Below are 20,504 nucleotides of genomic sequence, written 5' to 3' on the forward strand. Positions count from 1 at the left end.
TAATAGCGATGATCTATAGTGTGCAAGCCGGCCACACCCGAGTAGATAAACCGGAGTGACACCTCAAGGTTACACAGACCACCAAGTGGTATAACCGTATCATCATACGTCCTTGGAACATTAGCGTGACACAACGGAAGCGGGGTAAGGTGCCAGGCATAACCCTATGCAATGGCAATGGCAAGAATGGCTATTCATGACAGACAGTCAGGCCTGCGCGGATATACGGCCGGGAGGAGAGGATAGAACTCTCTAGGTCGTATGGTCGGTTTGAGGTAAAGAGGCACACTCAACTAATTGATCTTATAACACACGGAAGGGAATAAACAATCACAGGAACACTGAGGTAACGAAGACGACAGAAGGTACTGATGCAATGAAGGCTATCAAGAAACAAGTGATAATTAAAGATATAGTACTAAAGAAGAAGGTACTATCGAAGAAGTGATACTATAAACTAGTATACAAAGAAGAATGGCAAAAGGGGTGTATGTGATTGTTAAGCTTGGGGAGCAAGAGTTAACCTGATCACACAGGGCAGAAGGCAACGCTATTTAAGGCGTTGCAGATTCTGACAACAGAGATCTTCCCAAGCTAGAACCAAATCACAGATAACCGAAAGTGGGGACATACGTAACTCAACGTTACCAGACGCTACTATCAAACCGGATGTTAGTTCACGAGATAAACCAACACGGCAGCAGCAGAACTGAAAATCCCTCAAGACACCCAGGCAACGATATGTCGCGTTACAGCGATATCGGCCTAACAGGTGTGGGCCCCACGCTCAAACGCTGTTGACACAAAAGGAACGAGAATAGCAGTCAACTCAGAATAAGCTGCATCAACTGCAGAGTACCGAGTTACCTAATAGCGATGATCTATAGTGTGCAAGCCGGCCACACCCGAGTAGATAAACCGGAGTGACACCTCAAGGTTACACAGACCACCAAGTGGTATAACCGTATCATCATACGTCCTTGGAACATTAGCGTGACACAACGGAAGCGGGGTAAGGTGCCAGGCATAACCCTATGCAATGGCAATGGCAAGAATGGCTATTCATGACAGTATGCTCCTTTTAAATGACTGATTTCCACAGCAGTACTAAGATCGCCACATCCTAGACTAGAATCAAGTCGGAGAATTCGCAAAAGGAAGCCGGGCATCTAGGGACACGGAAGTCCACCGGGCTTTGCAGAATCGGAACAGAAGGAATAAGCCAACCATACGGGTCTAGACACAGCATGACTCCGCAGGCAAGAATTGTAGATCTCGATGCACCAACAACATCGTGACGTATAGGGGATCAACGGAATCCCTAGCATGAAAGCTTGTACATCTGATCAACATAAAACAAGGCCTTGAAGTGCAACGACAACTTCGTAAGGGCCTCGTGTCCACAGACAAGAGGAAGGTAAAAAAGAATGGGAATAACGAAAGGCAACCTCATCAACCGAGGGGCAGCACCAAGGATCTTAAGTGGGAATAAGTTGAGAACGCAGCTCAGTACCCGCAAAGGCAAAGGTTTTTCAACCTTGTTGTCCTCCCTAGTTATGGCATTGGTCATAGAAGTAAGAGCCAGGCCTGTAGGTTATAACAAACAACAATCGCTCAGTTCCATAGCCCATAAATCTGTTGCCTGCAAGATGCAGAAGGTCCCCTGAGAACTACCAAGTTCTGGTAACAAGTGTACACCAGAGTGGCTACTCAGTTGGCACAATCATCAATCGCCGCGACATAATCGCCTCCACAATAGCTAAGAACCCCCTGGGACATGGTTCGATGGATGTAAACGAACACGATTCCGGTTGTGGGAGAATAGACTAACATGTGTAATGGGGACTCATCATCGATCGGGTAATTGGTATATGACAACAGACAGCATGGAAACAAAGACGTGCAGGATCCGTAAAGAGTATTGGTGAAAGGGGAAAACAAGAAATTGGTAAAGTCAGCTTGTCAAACTTGGCAGTATTTCAGCACAAGATACAAGACTGGCCTGCACCACCATAGGCAGGACTTCGAAGAGGGACATCGTGTTTCTTTTAACGAGAAGAAAAACAACAAGATATTGTCCAAAAGAGAGAGGCAGAGAGTAGGCCCAAGTGAAGACACAAAGAGGTCGAAGAAAGGAGACATAGAGTAGTCGCAAGTAGACGTAACAGAGTCGAAGAAAGTAACAGGCAAGAGAGCTGTCCAAAGTAGAGGACACAGAACATGTCACAAGAAGTAGACGTATAGTGGTCGTAAGTAGACACAACAACAGCCGAAAGAAAATAGTCCGAACAGTGGCCTAACGCATTAGACACAACTGTGGCACGAAGACTAGACATAACTGTCAAGAAGTGGGACAGAAGCGAGCTGTTAACAAAGCGAGTAGACAGCAACTGTCAATACCCAGACAGACACGGGCTGTCAGCAAAGCGAGTAGATATAAACTATCAATACCCGGACAGACACGAGCTGTCGGCAATTATAACCCAGCAGGGGTCAAACGCAAGCACCATAGTGGTCAAAGAAGAGACACAAAAAAAGCAGTCGCCGATGGACACACGGTGTCACAAGGAAGAGGCATTAAGAGGTGTCAACCCAAAGAACAGACACGAGCTGTTCGTAGAACCAACGAGCTCAGCAAAGAACAGACACTAGCTGCTGATATCATATAAATAGACCCAACAGGAGTCAAAACAATTAGGCAAGACAAAGGCCAAGAAATACAGACACAGAGGTCTAAAAACAGACATAAACTGTCCAAGAAATCCCACAAGAACTCAATAACATGCTTTGGCACAATGGCAGGTGTGTGAGTAAACTCAACAACAACACTTTATACACTCAGGTACCATGTTGTAACTCAAAGTAATCTGGGAGTTGGCAACATCATTGCTGCAAGCCAAAAGGTGCATAGCTGGTAGACATGGCTTTCTGGAAACCCCCGTTCAGATGTGGCAAGTTGTAACGACTGGTTGATGCGGGACCAAATGAACAGCTTATAAAATAAGGTAGTTGACCGCCCGTAAATCAACAGAAGATCGTACACTGCCTGGTTCCCGAGGACAAAGAATCGGAGAAGCCAACACTGAAGAAGTAGGGGCAATGAAGCCACGTGTGAGCATGCCATCCAGGTTTTGCTTGACAAGTTGCAAATTTAGATGTGCATCATCAGACGGAAGAGTATTGATATGTTCGGCAGTCGAGACAAGATTAACAGCATGACCTGCGTCTTGACAAGAGGTGGTTGAAGGTACACCATCCCGCAAGAACACCGGACGCAAATCATAATAACTGTCCGAACTGCATTCGGGATATCGCTTGTGCACTTGTTCTAGCCGTAGGTCATCCTGATCAACAGGATCGAGAACCTGCTCAGCGGTAGTGCGGTGAGCCCGCCGGTTCTCATTGCTTGCAGTGGAACGCAAAGCTTGAGACGACATTAGCCTAGAGGAACAAAGTGCTTCAACGAAATTAAAGGAGCTGGGACAGAGACAGTGCCATCAACTGACTGTCCACAGAAGAAGAGAAGTAGATTGAGAAATGGAATCAACTAAGAACCAGAAAGAGCCGAGTTATGACTAGCGGACGAAGAAGGTTGTGTAACAACAGCAGCGCTAGTATGATCATAGGAAGACGGGATATCGGCCGTAGTCGAGAGCCGGAACGAAAAGAAGAATAAGGTGTGCTAAAGAATAACAAAGAGTTGGAAGAATGTGTGAGTCTTTAAATGAAGCTTAACAAAATATTACGGATAGGGCCCAAGGAAACCATTAGGGTTCTAGAAAGCCAACGACTCAGGACAATGATAGGTTCCAGAGGTGGACAGTCAGGCCTGCGCGGATATACGGCCGGGAGGAGAGGATAGAACTCTCTAGGTCGTATGGTCGGTTTGAGGTAAAGAGGCACACTCAACTAATTGATCTTATAACACACGGAAGGGAATAAACAATCACAGGAACACTGAGGTAACGAAGACGACAGAAGGTACTGATGCAATGAAGGCTATCAAGAAACAAGTGATAATTAAAGATATAGTACTAAAGAAGAAGGTACTATCGAAGAAGTGATACTATAAACTAGTATACAAAGAAGAATGGCAAAAGGGGTGTATGTGATTGTTAAGCTTGGGGAGCAAGAGTTAACCTGATCACACAGGGCAGAAGGCAACGCTATTTAAGGCGTTGCAGATTCTGACAACAGAGATCTTCCCAAGCTAGAACCAAATCACAGATAACCGAAAGTGGGGACATACGTAACTCAACGTTACCAGACGCTACTATCAAACCGGATGTTAGTTCACGAGATAAACCAACACGGCAGCAGCAGAACTGAAAATCCCTCAAGACACCCAGGCAACGATATGTCGCGTTACAGCGATATCGGCCTAACAGGTGTGGGCCCCACGCTCAAACGCTGTTGACACAAAAGGAACGAGAATAGCAGTCAACTCAGAATAAGCTGCATCAACTGCAGAGTACCGAGTTACCTAATAGCGATGATCTATAGTGTGCAAGCCGGCCACACCCGAGTAGATAAACCGGAGTGACACCTCAAGGTTACACAGACCACCAAGTGGTATAACCGTATCATCATACGTCCTTGGAACATTAGCGTGACACAACGGAAGCGGGGTAAGGTGCCAGGCATAACCCTATGCAATGGCAATGGCAAGAATGGCTATTCATGACAGGAGGAGCCGGGGCTTGTGGTTTCACGTGGTTCAGTAGTATCGTCTGGACTATTGCGAGTTGCTGAGGCGTAAATACCTCTAATCCTGGGGTATTGGTGGGCTGCTCCTGTTGGGGGTCGCGGGATAGTATTACGGATAGGGCCCAAGGAAACCATTAGGGTTCTAGAAAGCCAACGACTCAGGACAATGATAGGTTCCAGAGGTGGACAGTCAGGCCTGCGCGGATATACGGCCGGGAGGAGAGGATAGAACTCTCTAGGTCGTATGGTCGGTTTGAGGTAAAGAGGCACACTCAACTAATTGATCTTATAACACACGGAAGGGAATAAACAATCACAGGAACACTGAGGTAACGAAGACGACAGAAGGTACTGATGCAATCAAGGCTATCAAGAAACAAGTGATGATTAAAGATATAGTACTAAAGAAGAAGGTACTATCGAAGAAGTGATACTATCAACTAGTATACAAAGAAGAATGGCAAAAGGGGTGTATGTGATTGTTAAGCTTGGGGAGCAAGAGCTAACCTGATCACACAGGGCAGAAGGCAACGCTATTTAAGGCGTTGCAGATTCTGACAACAGAGATCTTCCCAAGCTAGAACCAAATCACAGATAAACGAAAGTGGGGACATACGTAACTCAACGTTACCAGACGCTACTATCAAACCGGATGTTAGTTCACGAGATAAACCAACACTGCAGCAGCAGACTGAAAATCCCTCAAGACACCCAGGCAACGATATGTCGCGTTACAGCGATATCGGCCTAACAGGTGTGGACCCCACGCTCAAACGCTGTTGACACAAAAGGAACGAGAATAGCAGTCAACTCAGAATAAGCTGCATCAACTGCAGAGTATCGAGTTACCTAATAGCGATGATCTATAGTGTGCAAGCCGGCCACACCCGAGTAGATAAACCGGAGTGACACCTCAAGGTTACACAGACCACCAAGTGGTATAACCATATCATCATACGTCCTTGGAACATTAGCGTGACAAAATAGAAGCGGGGTAAGGTGCCAGGCATAACCCTATGCAATGGCAATGGCAAGAATGACTATTCATGACACAGAGTTTCCATGGTCAACGGTTCGTCCAATCGAGTAAGAGCCAATCACTAAGTTCGTACTCAAGTTATCGCATGGGCTAGTTCCGGGGTGAGCGGCGAAGGTAACTAGCCCACCTAGTTTTTTGAATCTTCGTCATCAGATTGCAGTGTGGCCTGTTTGATAGCAGCCTTGTGTCTCTTAGCGCATGACCGCGCGACGTGGTCGGGAGAGCCGCATCTCCAGCAGATGCCCCAGGCTGTGGTACCATTCTGGTTGTAGCGGAACGGCATGGAGACCGAGTCAAGATCCATGGGGTCGCCTGTGGGCAGTGTCGGCATCGGCCGGGGAACAGAAATGTGCTGTGCAGCGCGGGGACCGGGATTGTAGCGCGAAGTTTTTCTCTCAATGTGCCGCGCGTAGATGGAATTGTCTACCGCCGTGCAGTACATAGCGAAGGCCTCGAGCGTGTCCTTGGGCACATCTTTTGCTTTCTGGGCCAATATATCCTTCACGTGGTCCTTGAGGTTGCGCTCAAACAGCGCAATAAGTATTTTGGTTTCTGTCCAACCTAACTGGCTGGTTAGCGACACAAAGTCTGAATAGTAGGCGGCGCATGTGCCCGTCTGGGCTAGGGCAAAAATCTTGCGGCAGGCGGAAACAACACTATCTATATACACGCGGTAGAGGTATGACGCGTACCCTTGACAAAGGCGGTATGCACACCGGTTTGGCAGGCGGTGAGTAACGGCGGTGTGCAAGGCGGTGTGGACGGCGGTGTGGACGAAGCCTGACCCTACCTCGATCCATAGATCGTTGCACATAGTAGCGGTCCGGTTGCCCGGGTGCCATAGTCGCGTTGACCTCGATGATTCCCGCGATCCAATCCTCGACTTCACCAACAGTGGCTTCAAGTTTGAGCTTTTGGACACTGTAAGTCGGGGCCTTGGGGATCTTGTGACGCTGCGCAGCCTCCTGGCTGTCGCTGAAAACCTTGACCATTTGGTCCAGCGCCTCGCTCTGGCGCCGTTTAGCTTTTCCTGCCTGTGTGGCAAGCTGAAGTATGAGGTTCTGTGCCCACTTGGGGCACGCTTCTTGAACTTGGTCCTCGTCGTCAGACGATGAGGAGCTGGGCGGTTCGTGCCCTCCATCGGCCTCGTGGGGCTCGGCTCTTGTCGATGAGTCCGAGCTGACCAGCGAGCCTCCGGGGTGAGCCTGACTGGCTTCCACTACAGGGGTAACTCCCTCGCCATCAACATGGCCTGTAGTGTCCTTGGGTCCATCCTGGAGAGCCATCTTGATTGTCTGGAGGGTAGGTAATTTTGAAAGAAAGAAATGAAGTGTTTCTGGAATAAAAGAGATAAAGAATTACAACTCCGAAGTCAAACGAGTGGAAGTTGAAGAGTCGCACGCTCCGTGTGGCCTCCTATCGAAATGCTACCTGCGTAGATTTCAATCGTCCGCTTTGATCGAGAGTCTAGATCGTAGTTGGAGACTATATCTTGGACTCTCTTGCTTTTGCTTGTTATCGTGCATGTCTCTGTGCCTTAGTGTGCAGTAGTAGAGTTCTAACTTCCTGTTATCGCTCTAGCCGTTTCGTCTTGCACGTACTATTGGAATTTAGCGTACACGGTCAGGGTTCTAACCCTTTTAGTTCATCTTCGACCGTGACGTTATCTACCTTCTTACAAACAGGCCCGACGAGTACGCGCCTTCTCCATTTCGGGCTGACTTCTCCAGGGTGCAGGAGGCTTAGAGGACTGGCGACGTTGGGGCTGTCCTTGAGTCTGGAGAGCGTTGACTGCAGTTGTCAGCTGGGCGACTAGGGCGTTGACGCCTGTCATGACGGTGTCACCGTCGTTGTCGATACGGGCGTTCCCACGACCATGGTACCCCTCCTCTCGGGGCATGTCGGAGGTTCTTTCAGACTTCAAAGACCAGGTGTTTGCTTTGTTGGGATCCTTGGATTTGTAGGCTGGCAGGCTCTCCACCCTAGCGGCAACGATTTTAACCTTTCGTACCCATGCATCATAGTCGTCATCCGGTAGGGTCTTGGCAGTCAGGTGGAACTGCAAGGTCGCATTAAGGCTTGCGTGTAGCGGAATGATCTTGGCCCGATCTGGCCAACTGTGTCCTTCGCAGGCTCCGAGCTGACGCTCAAAGTCTTGGAGGAAGGAAACGAACGTTTGGGATGCACCCATGCGCATCAGATATAACTTCTGGCCCGCCTTCTTTATGGCATCCCTGTCTCGAAACTGCTCGTTGATGTGCTCGAGGAAAACCCGCCAATTCCAGCCGAAGGATTCTCCTTGGTCGAACCAACGCTCGACGAGTGGCTGCTTTTCACTAGGGATGCATGCGAAGATCTTCATGCATGTGGACTCGGGTAGTTCCTTCGTCCTTTCGTGCGCTTTCGCTCGCAGCTTGAGGTGGTTGAAAAACCTCGGGAACGCGGATACCTCCCCATCCCACGACGGCCATCTGAGGCGCGTACCTGTCTGGCGATCGGCGTCCGGAGCAGGCTGAGGGGCGGGTGAAATGGCCAAAAGCTCCCGCATGCGGCGCACTTCTTCGATCGTGAGGCCTGCTAGGGGAAGAGGGGTAGGCATGCGTGATTCTTGCTGCTGATATTACGGATAGGGCCCGATGAAAGGAATAGGGTTTCGGGTACAGCCAACGACTCGGGACAATGATAGGTTCGGGAGGTGGACAGTAGGGCCCGCGGAGGAAGACGTCAGTTAGAAGAGGGTTCTAAGACGCATGGTCGGTTGAGATGAAGAGGCAACACACAACTTGGATGGCTATAGATGTGGTCAGTGGCGGACCTGCTGGTGGCTCGAAAGTTGACAAGCTTGTCGAGGGCCCTTTGGGCTGCGGAGCTGTCGAGAAACATGCCATCCATTGTTTCAAAAAAACTTGTCCACATTAGCTAAAGTCGGGTTGCGGACGATGCTCCACACCCAAGGCTGCATCTGCGCAGAAGCGCGACCAGAAAGAAGACCAAAGCCAAAGATGATGAACGGGTCGTGGACTTCCGGAGCCTTCCTCGCCTGAAAGGCCCGCCTTCCCTCGAGATAAATCCGGAAGGCGGGGTATAGCGACGCATTCGAATGGTCGAAGCGGGCCTGGACCTGGGCGAAAGCGGACGTGGCGGGAGGGGCGGCTGCGGTGGCAGGGCCTTGGACAGTGCCAGACATCTCGGCGTCTTGGAAGCTCATACTTGAAGTTGTATCGGACTCGGAATCGCTCATAGACGAGAAGCGCATATGTCGGGCAGTAATAAATAGTGGTCAAAAAAGAATGATGACAAAAACGAGGGAAAACGCGGCAGACAACCAGCCGGGGGAGGGGGGTTGTGAATTTGAGATGATGTTAAGGCTGGATCTCGAGTACTGGGTTTTCGCAGTATAGGATGCAGTGAACAAAGGTGCAACTCCAATAAGGACATGCTATATAGGGAGCCCCACGAGACTTTGTTTTCCCATCCTTGCTTATCTTTTGAGAGATTGATTGCGTAGTCGATTCCGGGGCGATTCGGAGACAAATCTGCAATAAACCTATCGAGTATGTCTTCGGCCGAGGCGTATGGAGAATTTCTCACATACTGTATCGCCTGGTCGTAGCGTACTGGGTCGATCACCAATGAGATGCGACACAGTAATTCTTTGTCATTGTGTATTTTATCCGCCAATGGATCATAGTGTTGTAGTTGCGCTCTCACGCAGTTGATGTTTGCCCAGATGTTGGAAAAACTTGGGGACCGGGTTGATGCTTGTCAGCTGGTTTTTGAGGTGTTCCTCCACGGCTCTGTCAAACTTGCTGAAATAATCTTCAAGCTTTTGCATGAGCCGCTCAGAACTCTCGGACGCAAATGTGAGTTTTTGCGTGTTGTTCAATGTGGATAAGACAGTGTGATATAATCGACTGTCAGTAACACCACAAGGAGCACAGCCTTCAGTGAATCTGGGTCCCGGTCTCACGTTTACTACCGGCAGGGAGTTGTGCATCAGTGTGTGGTTCAGGGTCTGAAGCCATTGCCGATAGTTTTCGTGTGTCGGGCTGGGGACACTGGTAGCCATCACAATGGACTGTGGCGGCGGAAAAACCTGGGGGATGCTTGAAATTTTCTTTCCGCATGTCCTCAAAGTTGTTGAGTGGGCTGCCAGGGTTGTTTGCCATGTTTTTCAGTCTGGGGTTCTTAGGGTGCTGGTTCAAGGATTGGCGCACTCGCTGGGGCCAGACCAGAGCGAGGCCTTAGTTAGGGGAAGTAGACATGTCCAAGGGATGGAGACAGTGCTGGTGTTTGACTTTGTTTAGTTGCTTGGTTAGGCCGTCGGCGGGCATCAGGTCGGCTGAAATGTATTCGACGCCGATGGCCCGCAGCTTGGCATGCCAAAAACAAAGCCGCTGGGGAGCCGGGGCGGGGCAATAGGCCAGGGGAATTCCAGCACCGTCAACTTCGGTATTTATGGTGCAACTCCAGGCTCAGGTGGTGGTCGGCTACAGAAGGGCACAACTTCAACCAGCCTGGGCACGGGAACTGTTCTGTCCTGTTGATATCGCGGATACCCCTCGCGGCATAGTTTTGGTGTTGACGGATATTTTGACAGCAAATGAAGCCGTGTATCGATGGCGTGGATCGATTATCTGTTCCCGCATGCCGATATTGAAACCCGCTTTCCGCTCGGGCGATGCAAAACAAATTGCGTTATTGATTAGGTTGTTGTGGGAGCTTCAGGGGATGGGAATCGGAGCTAACAGGAAGACAATCCACGGGAAATAGCTTCGTGACGTGGAGGACCTTCTGATTTTACAGTTCGCGTTAGCATGTGCTTCCAGTAAAACTCGGAGCAGGAAATGACAATGGTTCGTACCGGGTGATTCCACTCCTTCAGTTCGTTGAGGAGCTCGTCCCACGAATCGAGAGTTTGCGCTTCCTTTGGTGGCGCTGGCAAGCTTTGCGAGGCGCGCCGTGCTGGAAACGGCCACACTCATTTTAGTTGCGGTCAGATCTGCAAACTGAGCGTCAAATCAAAATGGAAGACATTTCAGTAGGAGACACTGAGAGCCTGACAAGAAGCCGGAGCTTCGAGGCGACTTGGCGTTGGCCTGAGGCTCCAGGTCGTGAATCTGACCACATCGAAAGGTAAGCTGAGGTCGCGAGAATCAGCCGCAATATTTCTGGAAACTGTGGGGTAATGTGGTCGCGTGTGCTGGACTTTCGTGCAATGCACTACAATATTCCGGTGTTTTGCCGTGGCGGCCCAACTCTATTTCGTGGGTGAAGGGCTTCGCATTTTGAGAGGGATTTCGGCGGTCAATGATAAAATAGCCTTCAGATTAGGGCCACAGATGACAAGAACACGCGAATGCCGAACGAGGTCAAGCGGAGGAGAGAGCGCCGGGATCAGACTGTTCGTGGTACAAGTGATCCGAGGTGCCAACTGTAGGTGTCCCCCCATCTGACGCGTACACGATTGGAAAACGCGTCACGGCGCCGGTCGCCCGCTCCAGGGAGGTCCGGGGGCAACTATTAGAAAGCAACTTACGGGCGACAATGATGAATTTGGAATAGTACCATCAGACGCGAAAACAGCAAGCCAAATACTAGAATATCAACTGCAAAGTTAGCTTGACAGTACGAGGGGATACACATTCACAAATCATCTGTTTATTCTCTGAAGCTCAGGTCAAATGCAGGAAGCCGCCCTTCATAAACAATTCATAAACATTCATAAACATTCATCAAGTTGTTGGACAGCGGCCGTCTCAATCTCATGAAACAGCATGTTCAGCATTTTTGACACAAATGAACAGGGGTATTTATTAATGACATCACAGAATAATTAGCTGTGTCGTAAACGGTTGGTTAGCCAAATGTTGTACCGTTGGGGCTGATCAAGACAGGACTTACGTTGATGAGATCCTTGAGTTGCACGGCAAACTCGGGATCTGGCTCGTTGTTTGCATTGTACGAGCAGCTTTGCCAAATCTTGCTGAAGCCAAGATCGGTCAACACGCCGTACGGCTCGACGTGTTGGGCAGTGGTAGAAGAAAACTTTGGGTTCGTGATGAGACACTGCAACAGCTCGTATGCCGATTGCAGCGTGGAGGAGATCTGGGAGTGATAAAGAATATCGTCTAGCACTGCTGTCAAGTGGGAGTATCTGCACGGAAGAAAAGGTAAATGTTAGCGAACTTTTGTGAGCAAACAAAGCGGGGAATGTGCGGATGAACTAACAGATGAATAAGAACAGAGGGCCGACGAAGAGCCACACTGGTAAGCCATCTCAAACTCCGGTTTTGAATGGGTGCATCCAAGTCTTGGAAGTCAACCAACTCAATGCACGTGTTGAGAAGCAGATCCTTGTCCTTGATGGAGTCGAGATCGTGGAGACGCCATCTGAGAATGCTGTCGTCCATTGTCTGTGGGTTAATGCCGGGGAACCATAGGCGGTCATTCAGTTCCTCCAGACCAACACAGCGAGAGAGCATGAGGGCCGCGTAGGGAGACTGTGTCGAGATCTTGGCGAACGAAGCAGAGGCAGAGGCCTCGCCACCCTCGCCAGCGGCCGGGGTCGTAGCAGGTTCCATTACATCCAAGAAGACACAGAGAACACGCATAGTAATGTTGCGCGTCATGGTATCCGTCAGGCCTCGAACAAGACAAGCGCAAACAGCAAAGTGGAAGTTGTCGGGCGTAAATGGAATTCCATGAGTCTCGTCCAAGGCGAAGCAAGCGTCTTTAAGCTGGCCACGGGCCTGGAGAAGAAGTGGAACGAGCTTAGTGCCTGTCATGTTCTCGGAAAGATAGACATTGTTGAGAAAGGCCTCGAGGAGTTGTGCAGCATAGTTGAAGAGATTGGACGGCAGGAACCTAAGAAGTGAGATGGCAAGCCAGAAGAGTTGAAGTCCGTAACGAGAGGTGGATGGGAGCTTTGCCATCATCTTTGAAAGGGCAGTTATGATGGAGACCAGCAAATCCGCATTATTGTCCTCGCAATACCGCGTGATACTCGAGCCTAGAGAAACGAGAACTTGGTAAAGAAGATCATCATCGACATCGCCCTGGGCCAGGCATCCCATGATGGTGAATGCTCGAGGCTGGATGGCCGGGTTCACCTGAAAGGCTGTGCTCGCCACCAGGCTCATCCACCGGGCGCGCCACGTGTTTGCAGCGTCCAAGTTGGGCGCGGAGATGGAACAGACCTCGATGAGTAGATTAGCCAGTGCCTCGACCGCGTTGAGTGACGGGACACCCTGCTCCTGTGCAGTGGTGAAGGAGGCGCCATCGCGCGCAGTCGTAAGAGGCAGGAACAGCTCGCTTCTGGGCTCATCTAGATACTCAAGGGTACTCAGGAGCTTTGTCTGCTGGGCCTCGTTCAGAGAGAACGATGTGCAGATAGAGTGAAGAGAGTTTATGAGCAATCTATGGACAACCGAGCGCACCTCTGCGACGCCCGTGTTGGCAAGCATGGTGACAATATGGAATACGTCGGGGAGGTAGAGCTGTGCCTGAACACCGCTGTCAAAAGACAGTGATAGACAGAAGCGCAAGAGGACGCAGATCTCGCCCCAGACACTATTGTCTGGGAGATACCGAGTGGGCCGCATTGAGGACCGGTTCAGCACTTTACGCAAACGGGCAATAATCTTTCCACGCATGGTAACAGTACCGATAGAGGCAGCGATAGATGCCAGGGCTTCCAAGGCATCGTCTTCAATAGAAATCTTCAGGGCCGCACGGGTAAGTTCCTCCAGCAAGACTTCCACAAGAACCTCGTCACGACTAATGTGCGGCCACACTATCTTCTCGAGGGTAAAGGTGAGAAGGTGGTCGGAAACGGCAACCTCGACAAGCTTTCGTAGAATAACAGCAACCTTTTCCCGGGCCTTTTCGCCGTCTGTTTCATTTGTAAGAAGATGAAGACGCAGACCGGGAAGCCATGGAGCCATGTATGCTATGCTGAGAGGTCTTTGATCTTCAGAGAAACTGTCCCAGCCAACAAAAAACTCGGTCAGGAAGTCCTGGGTGAGCTGCGGCTCCGTATTGGCAAGCTCTGTGCTGATACGAAGCACAAACGACACAGGAACCATGGGGATAGAAATTCCTTTGAGGCAAAGGATCTTCTCGGCCGCCGAGAACTTGAATGCACGACAGAGCGCACCGAGCAGATTGTATGAGGCAAGACGGAGAGTGTGGTCTGGGCTGCTAAGGTTGGTGAGGGCCAAATTTAAAAGAGTACCGGGGACATCTTGAGGTCTCACGAGCCGCTCAAATAGCTTTTGGGAGCGATTGTCTTTTCCGTTCTTCGTCTTTGTGCCCCGGATAGCTTGAATGATGTCAATGGTCTTGGAGCTCTTGAACTGCATGACAATTTTTCCATTGTCAGCTCTCAAACCAAAGCCAGAGTCATCGTCCAAGCCCATGCTCGATGGCGTGTCCTCGACTTCACCCACTCGGAAAATGTCGTTGATGATTCCGCTTATCCGAGATGAAGAGTGCACTTCTTGCTTGTCATTTGTTGTCACCTGAATGAAGTGAGTGCCCACAGTGATGGTGACATCAATGTCTCCTCTCATCCGCGAGAGTTTGGTGACAGGCTGGAAGACAAACCGCGTGTCTGTCACAACACTGATCGTCTCCTTGGGAAGATGCAGCTGGCTGAGATGGAAATGGGCTTGCAGGTCGTAGCGCCCACCAAGGAGGTAGTACTGCACGTTGCTTGGGTTGAAAACGCTGGCTCGGTTACGAGACGAGACCCGCAATAAACGGCGGAAGCATGATCTATAAAGGGCGTTAGGAGTCATGAAGAGTAGAAGAGATTGGCAGAATCACTGACCGAAATGTGCTGTTCATGTTGTGGACATAGACACGAGACAGAGAGCGAGAAAGCTCAATGGGGGATAGTTTCTCCAGCCTGTCAAAAAGATCTTCTGGAGTTTCTACATGGCCATTGTAGCAAGTCGCGTCAATCAACAGACCAAAAGGCCGACTCCAAAGTCTGCTAATAATCTACAAGACGGAAGGGGGAAGAAAGCACGTCGAGGTTAGCTATGGGTATTCATGTGCAAGGCCTGCCATGTTTGAAGTTGATTTACCTTGAAGTACCAGTAGATGATGGCATCATAATCCACCGTTTCAACATCGATGTAACGCATAATGATGCAAACGATCGGGACTCCATCCTGTAGAGGTTGAAGATATCGTAGTTGATTAGCATGTCTGTATCAACTAGGCCCAGTATTCCAAACACCACCCCAATCAGTTGCTCACCTTGGTTTCGCCACCTTCATATACCGCTCGAGAATTAAGGAATGACTCTGGACTGCGCATAGAGTTTCGAAGCATGAAGCTGTGGAAGCGTGCATAGCTTGGAGGTGTGTTTGCCGACAGCGCAGGCTTGTTCCAGGTGATTGCCATCACAGGGGGGCCCAGGTTCGTGATCAACTTGCGAAGAGGCTGGACAAATGGCGACCGGGTACGTTGAGATTCAGCCGGAGACCTGGCTTGCTCTCTTCGTTCCTGGTATGTCAGCCTCTGTCGAAAGTGATCCCAATGGTCGTACAAGAAGCGATGAAGAGACACACAGGATCCAAACTCAGACCACTCGACGTTAGAGGGTTCTATTTCGCCCCTCGGAGAACCCGAGATCTCGCGCAGAAAGGTTGTTACTCGGTAAATGTTTTCAGTGAGAAAGTCATTGAGAGGGAACATGAAGGGCTCCTTGGCACCAAAAAGGACATTGTTGGCCAGGTTTTGGACAACCTTGGCAATGAGCAACAAGCCACGGCGCATTTCCTTTGAGGGGGGCGTTGATATTAGCCCTTCGACGTCAGGCGCAACAATAGCAGGACAGAAGAAACGCAAGAATATGAACGCGCCTACAGCCGTGTACTTGGCATCGGGGAAACGCGTTAACACTGCAGACGAGATGATGCTGCAGATTTTGCGGAAGCAGGGAGGAATCTTTGCTGATGAAGCGCAAATGTCGTCCACGAAAACCTTTGCAACGATTCGCAGCTGGATGGCGTTATTCTGAAGCTCCTCTGGAGACGAGACACGCGAGGGGTCAAGCTCAAGGTTTAGTTCCTTGGAAGTTATCATGAGTCGCTCAACTACTTGTTGAAGCGTCCCCTTGATGTAGGCCGATCCTTGCCATTTGGCATAGATAGAGAGCATCTTAGTAGCCACACAGTTCCTGCGAAGAATTTCAGCTTCGGAATCAGTGTCCTCTATCTCCTGGCTGATCAAGGCCTCGATCAGTTGGAAGCCCTTGCCTCGTTGCTCATAAACTACCAGCAGGGAAATGGCCATCTCGTCAACCTCATTAGCGGGACAGACAACACTGAGAGCAACAGCAAGAGATACATCCGAGGTTAATATGTCTAGAAGTTGCGTGTGCTTTTCACTGACGGCGGTATCGGAAAGGTTGCTGAACTCGGTGCCCTGCATCAAAATGTTGTAAAGTACCTTGACAAAGGCGGTTCGGATCTCGAGATTCTCGTGGTAACCAATGTTAAGGGAGTGCTTGAGTCCGACATCAATGTTTGAGCTCAGCAGATTGGAAAGAATGGTGATTGATAAATCGGGGATCAGGTTGTCGTCTCGTAGTGTTAGATCTGCACGTCGTGCGTCTGCGCTGTCATGATTAAGGAGTGACAGGAACCGGTTAAAGTAGGTCTGGAACAGTTGAGACTTGAGTTCGCTAGCCCCTGCATCGGACTGGCCATCGCTACTTGTAGGTTGCAGGGGTAAGCGGTATGTCAACTCGGAAAGACACCTAAGGCAAGCCTTGTCAAGATCCTTTTGCATCCGTGAGGACTCGTCGTGTCTGTTGGACTTCATATGAGCCTCTTGACGAGGTGTCTTTGGCCGGGCTATCCAGGAGAAGACATATTCCAACAGCTGATTCCGGACTTGGACGTCATCCCTAAGATTCAGGAATTCCTTGCGGTGAGCCACAAGCTCGCTAAGTTGGCAGATCTTGATTTTGACGCGGATGGTGGTTGAGTTATCTGCAACGCCTTCCATAAACTTGGCAAAACTGAGGGCAATGGCGCCTATGTGAACAGAAGCGGCTGCTCCGGCATCAGCCGGCGTCTCTAGTCGCTCAACCAAGGCGCGAAGTAATGAGGCGGCCTGTTCTGCAAAGATGATTTCTCGGTCCATTCCCCGTTCAGGAGAGGCAAGCGCGCCCGTGAATAGAATGTCTAGTTCTATTGATAGAGCGGTAAAGAGTTGCTGATACAAGAAGGGCGATATCTCAGTAGACAGGACCTCTCTGGTAGCTTCTCTCACACGAACATTTGAGCATGCTAGAAGCTGGATACTGAGACGAAGATAGGTCAGCAACAAGGGCTCCTCCTTCTGATCCATAGTCCTGTCGATCCATCGAAAATTTCCAGTCATTGTGGGTTCATCGAGAGCAGCCGATCGTTCTGCCGTACAGATGCCACCAACCGAGGCCAGCAACCCGGAGTAATTCCTCCATTTGACCAAGGTCGTTTCTGGTATTGGTTCCAGTGACGAGACTGATACTTCTCTCGATATTTGAATCCATCTGTCCAGAGAAACCTCCCAGGCATAGATGATGCCGGGCGTAGGGCAGTGGAGACGGCGGAAAAGACCGCGGGTGCGCTTCTGGAAAGCCACGAGGCCGGTGAAGCGGAAGTCCTTGGATGACAACTCGTCAAACACTTGGCGGTTTCGCATCAAGCTTGTTTGGTAACCAGAATCTGATGTGCTTTGCATGAGGATTGACTCTTGCAGGAACAGCGCGATACAGCTAGTAACCAATTGGCAGACATTGATATCCACGGCGCAAAGTAAGAGAAGCAGGGTAGTTTCAATCTGGGACGCGGCAGCCTCTACCTCTGGGACCTTGTTTTCTAACTTGCCAAGGCCAGGGAACTCTTGGAGAATCTTTACTCGGGCAGTCAAGTTTTGTTCCAGGTGTTGAAGCCGTGTTCGAGATGTATGCTTGTCCAAATCAGTACAGATGGTAATGAGAATGTTGGCACTACAAAGGGTTATAAGGGTCACGGGTTAGCGTTTATGGAGAAGCATCCTAGTGGGATCGTCACGGTCGGAGCATCGTACCTTTGTACCCAGTACTCTTCGCGCCAGTTTTCGGTTTCAAGTTGGGTCAAGTCGGGCCGCCTTTGTTTTGCTTCTGGACTGTCGTCAAACAAGGTACATGATACATCGGCAGCTAGATTCCGGATTTCCCTGTCGGATGATACCAGACACAAAAAGAGTGACCTGTACAGATTGGCGTCGTCATAGTCTTGTAGTGGTGACTGGTATAGCATGAGACCGTCGGCGGCTTTCAAAAAGCCCATGATGCCTTTTCCCATGGCCACCATAGCTTGGGTCGGGGAGAGTTCTGAGTTTGAGGAATCGGGAAGAATGGCGGCGGTGTTTCCATTTGAGATTGCCTACAACAAAAGCTAGTGTTAGATGGTTGGCTATCCTGTAGGGGCCGTGTTTCTGGACTACATGATGTACTTCTTACCCTGAGTTGAGTTTGGATAAAGGGAGCGGAAACTTTGAATAATGGTTGATATTGAGAGTGGTTGGGAAGATTTGCAAAGTACTGGCAGGCCTGGACGACGGCAAGCTTGAAGGACAAGGGCGCAGAGGGCACCAGACAGCTCTCCAGCAGCGAGTCGGCCACGCCTTCGACATCGAGATGGGCCAGGGCCACCAAGGACGCCGTGACCATGTCTTGGTCGAGGAAGGGGTTATCTGAAGAGCCGGCAGAATTGCGGAACACGGCATCTCTGATTTCGTCCTGGATGTCGAGAGCAAAGCTGGAAAAGGCCGAGTCGTGGTCATCGACAAAATGGCGGCCCGCCTTTAGCAGCATAACCAGGCAAAAGCAGGCATATTGGTTTTTGTTGCGTATGGCCTTCTTAAGGTTATCCAGCAAGACGACGCGCTTACTCTTGGCCGAGCTTTTGGCGGTGGTGAGACTGCTGACGACCTCGAAAACCTCTGGCAGAAGCAGCAGTAATGAGGCCTGCATGGGCACGTAGAGCTGGCGTATTTTTACCGTTTCGCTGTGGCACATGTCAAACAGCATTTCGATGGCGCTGGTGAGCTTGATGTGGCGGATGTGGATGCGCACAAACTCGTCGGGGAAGCGGTCGATCCAGTTGGTGATGAGGATGGGCATGACCACGGCGACGCAGTTTTTGAGGTGCGGCTTGAGATGGAGATATGTGCTGGCCATCTCGCTCAGCAGGACGGCCAGCTTGGTGCCGTCCAGCCAGAGGAAGGAAATGCACCGGAGAAACACGGCGGCGGCGCGCTCGTCGTCTCGGGCGGCAGCGTGCTGGCTGGCGGACGAGGGGCCGTTGGAGGGCGCGATGCGCAGGGCGGCGATGACGGCGCGGACATAGTCAAAGCAAGCGTTCCAGCTGGACGCTGACACAAACTCGACCAGGGTCTTGATGTTGGTGTCGAGCTTGGCCATGTCGGCGCGCAGGGCGCCCGCGTTGCCGGTCTCAGTGGTCATGCCATCGTAGAGCTCGTCAGAGCGGGCCTCGAGCGCGCGCGGGAAGTCGGTGGCGTTGGCGCCGAGCAGGATGTTGGACGGCAGCACAAAGCCGTCGGGGAACGGATCCAGCAACACGCGGACGGCGTCAAAGATGTGTGAAACCAGCTCGTCGTCCAGGCTGTCGGGCACGGTGTGGGCGACGTCCGAGTGGCTCCGGGCGCGGACGGCGTCCCAGTTAGCCGTGCAGCAGTCGGCAATCAGCGACAGGACGTATATTTGCGACTGCAGGACGTGGCCCTCGACGGGGCTGTGCGGCGAGGGAATGAGGTCGTTGAGGAGGCCGACGGCGTATTCAAGCACGAGCGTGATGCTGGTGACGCTGAGGCTGACAATGGTGGCGTGTGTGGTGGTGAGGACTTCGTCGTGGGCGAGGTCCTGCTGACTGGCGCGGGTTTTGTGCGGGAGCTGGAGCGCGGCATTAGTGTCTGGAGCATGGGGATGGGCGACGGGCGGGCGAGACTGACCTTGGACATGAGCCGCTCGAACAAGCACTCGACCAGGCTGGTGTCCCAGCGAGGATCCATGGTGGGCGGGGGCGGATCTCGATCGGCGGCGGCGGGTCACGGCAGGTCGGTCCGGAAGAGAAGGGCGGTCTGCGTGCGATGCGGGATTGAAGCCCGAGGTCGTCGAGATTGGCGGTGGGTGAGCGACAGCCAATTGGCCTGGAGACAACCTGATATCTGATAGTGGGTAGTGTGGAGGGAGGGAGGGACCGGGGGGGTGTTTTAGAAGGGTTATGCAGGACAGGGGCAAAGGCCAAGGCGTAGGCAAATGCTGGAGCTGGAAATTGGCGCCAGGGGGGCCGCCAGTGCGCGCAGGAGAAAAAGACGAAGAAGCCCAAGGAGCGGCGGTCGGTGTGGAGATGGAAGAGGGAGGAAGAAGAATCAAAGGTTGAGAGGGAGAGACGAGGAGATGCAGAAAGCTGTCGGGGCCAGGGCCAGGGCCAGGGTCAGGGTCAGAGCAGAGCCAGAGCAGAAGGCTAAGAATGAGAATGAGAATGAGAATGAGATTGAGAGTGAGATTGAGAATGAAGATCGACGGCTCGACTCGAGATGGCTGCGAGGTTTTACGTGGTTTACGTGGTTGGAGAGAAGGATTTCAGATGCATCAACAGCGAGCAAGAAGGCCGCGATACAAGGATAGAAGTACCGGTCAGTACAGCTGTAGTTTACTACAGTCCAGCTGTAACCTACCATAGCCCAA

At 51.0% G+C, this 20,504-nt stretch overlaps 4 protein-coding genes across 4 annotated transcripts; all 4 read right to left on the reverse strand.

Annotated features, from left to right (window-relative positions):
• Positions 1–5,873: 5,873 nt before the first annotated feature.
• Positions 5,874–7,032, reverse strand: BROUX77_007176 (uncharacterized protein; the record flags this gene model as incomplete). Its single annotated transcript, XM_073752243.1, has 2 exons — positions 5,874–6,406; positions 6,537–7,032. The coding sequence occupies 2 exons, from the start codon at positions 7,030–7,032 to the stop codon at positions 5,874–5,876; spliced, it is 1,029 nt and encodes a 342-aa protein (XP_073602587.1).
• A 389-nt stretch (positions 7,033–7,421) lies between these two features.
• Positions 7,422–8,345, reverse strand: BROUX77_007177 (uncharacterized protein; the record flags this gene model as incomplete). The annotated part of the gene is made up of 1 exon (XM_073752244.1): positions 7,422–8,345. The coding sequence occupies one exon, from the start codon at positions 8,343–8,345 to the stop codon at positions 7,422–7,424; it is 924 nt and encodes a 307-aa protein (XP_073602588.1).
• A 297-nt stretch (positions 8,346–8,642) lies between these two features.
• On the reverse strand, positions 8,643–9,002 carry BROUX77_007178 (uncharacterized protein; the record flags this gene model as incomplete). Its single annotated transcript, XM_073752245.1, has 1 exon — positions 8,643–9,002. One exon carries the CDS (start codon positions 9,000–9,002, stop codon positions 8,643–8,645), a length of 360 nt encoding a protein of 119 aa, XP_073602589.1.
• Positions 9,003–11,571: 2,569 nt separating this feature from the next.
• Positions 11,572–19,825, reverse strand: BROUX77_007179 (uncharacterized protein; the record flags this gene model as incomplete). The annotated part of the gene is made up of 9 exons (XM_073752246.1): positions 11,572–11,586; positions 11,651–11,903; positions 11,978–14,524; positions 14,580–14,752; positions 14,839–14,925; positions 15,014–17,759; positions 17,840–18,177; positions 18,255–19,706; positions 19,766–19,825. 9 exons carry the CDS (start codon positions 19,823–19,825, stop codon positions 11,572–11,574), a joined length of 7,671 nt encoding a protein of 2,556 aa, XP_073602590.1.
• Between the last annotated feature and the right edge of the window lie 679 nt (positions 19,826–20,504).

This window comes from Berkeleyomyces rouxiae (assembly GCF_048999995.1).
Source record: "Berkeleyomyces rouxiae strain 22BRR77 chromosome Unknown BrBRR77_ptg000011l, whole genome shotgun sequence".
Lineage (NCBI taxonomy): Eukaryota > Fungi > Ascomycota > Sordariomycetes > Microascales > Ceratocystidaceae > Berkeleyomyces > Berkeleyomyces rouxiae.